This window comes from Nanorana parkeri, unplaced genomic scaffold (assembly GCF_000935625.1).
Source record: "Nanorana parkeri isolate BGI_ZX_2015 unplaced genomic scaffold, ASM93562v1 scaffold2113, whole genome shotgun sequence".
Taxonomy (NCBI): domain Eukaryota; kingdom Metazoa; phylum Chordata; class Amphibia; order Anura; family Dicroglossidae; genus Nanorana; species Nanorana parkeri.
This window is the reverse complement of record NW_017308381.1, coordinates 44,467-45,381: the sequence shown is the minus strand read 5'-3', so window position 1 is coordinate 45,381 and position 915 is coordinate 44,467. Positions and strand designations below refer to the sequence as shown.

Sequence of the window (915 nt, the reverse complement as noted above, 5' to 3'; positions counted from 1 at the left end):
GAACGGCTCCGTTGGTCTCTTTCAGGATAAGGATGTCGCGCGGCTTCAGGACTTCCAGGAACTGGAACTGGTTCTGAAATACGATCACAGTCCCTTCAGGAGCGGCGCGGGGACGCTGACGGAGAGGCCGTGCTTCAATAAGAAGGCCTCGCACCTCACCTACTGACAGCGGGACCCGGAGGGATCAGCACACCTACTGACAGGAAGTCGCCCGGTGCCGGGGGGGGGGGGGCGGGGGGTCCGACATCAGAGGATCCGGGGAATCCCGTTATTCTGACTTTCTATTTCCGTTAATTGCTGTTGTGGCGCTGAGGGCACGCTGGGACTTGTAGTTCACCGAGACGGCCCCCGGCTAACCAAAGCCTGCCGGTATCTCGGGGGGCAAAGCTCGCCAACCGGCCATTGTAGCACCGCAGGCTCCGGCTGGAGAGGTGCGCTGATACTTGTAGTTCCACAGCACCAGGATCCCTACTACTGACCTGGGCAATAACCTGAACTCTGAACTGACACAGGAAATGGTGACACAGGAAATGGTGACACAGGAAATGGTGACACAGGAAATGAGGACGATTTTGCTGGAAATGGAATGAGATCATTTTACCGGATTTTAAATCTTCAGCTTTTATTATAATCCCCGGGGATCCCACCATGGAGGTCTTTGTCCAGGCACTTCCTGTTATAGGGTGACAACGCTCTGTCCTTGTCCAGGCACTTCCTGTTAGGGTGACAAGGCTCTGTCCTTGTCCAGGCACTTCCTGTTATAGGGTGACAACGCTCTGTCCCTTTCTCCCAGTTGTGCTCCTGTGTTGTCACCTTATCCCACAGGCTTCCTATGTTGACTGTAAGCAGCCACTTCAGCACACATTACACAGACATGGTCCACTGTTGTCACCATCAGCAAACCCCCTTCCTTAC

General features: G+C 54.6%; 1 protein-coding gene across 1 annotated transcript in view; it reads left to right on the top strand.

Moving 5' to 3' along the window:
• ANKRD40 (ankyrin repeat domain 40) overlaps positions 1-170 on the top strand; it is a 6,794-nt gene extending 6,624 nt beyond the window's left edge. The window contains exon 5 of the mRNA XM_018572714.1: positions 26-170. Within this exon, the coding sequence (XP_018428216.1) occupies positions 26-166 (141 nt within the window). The 3' untranslated portion in view covers positions 167-170. The remainder of the gene's footprint in view (positions 1-25) is intronic.
• Positions 171-915: the final 745 nt, after the last annotated feature.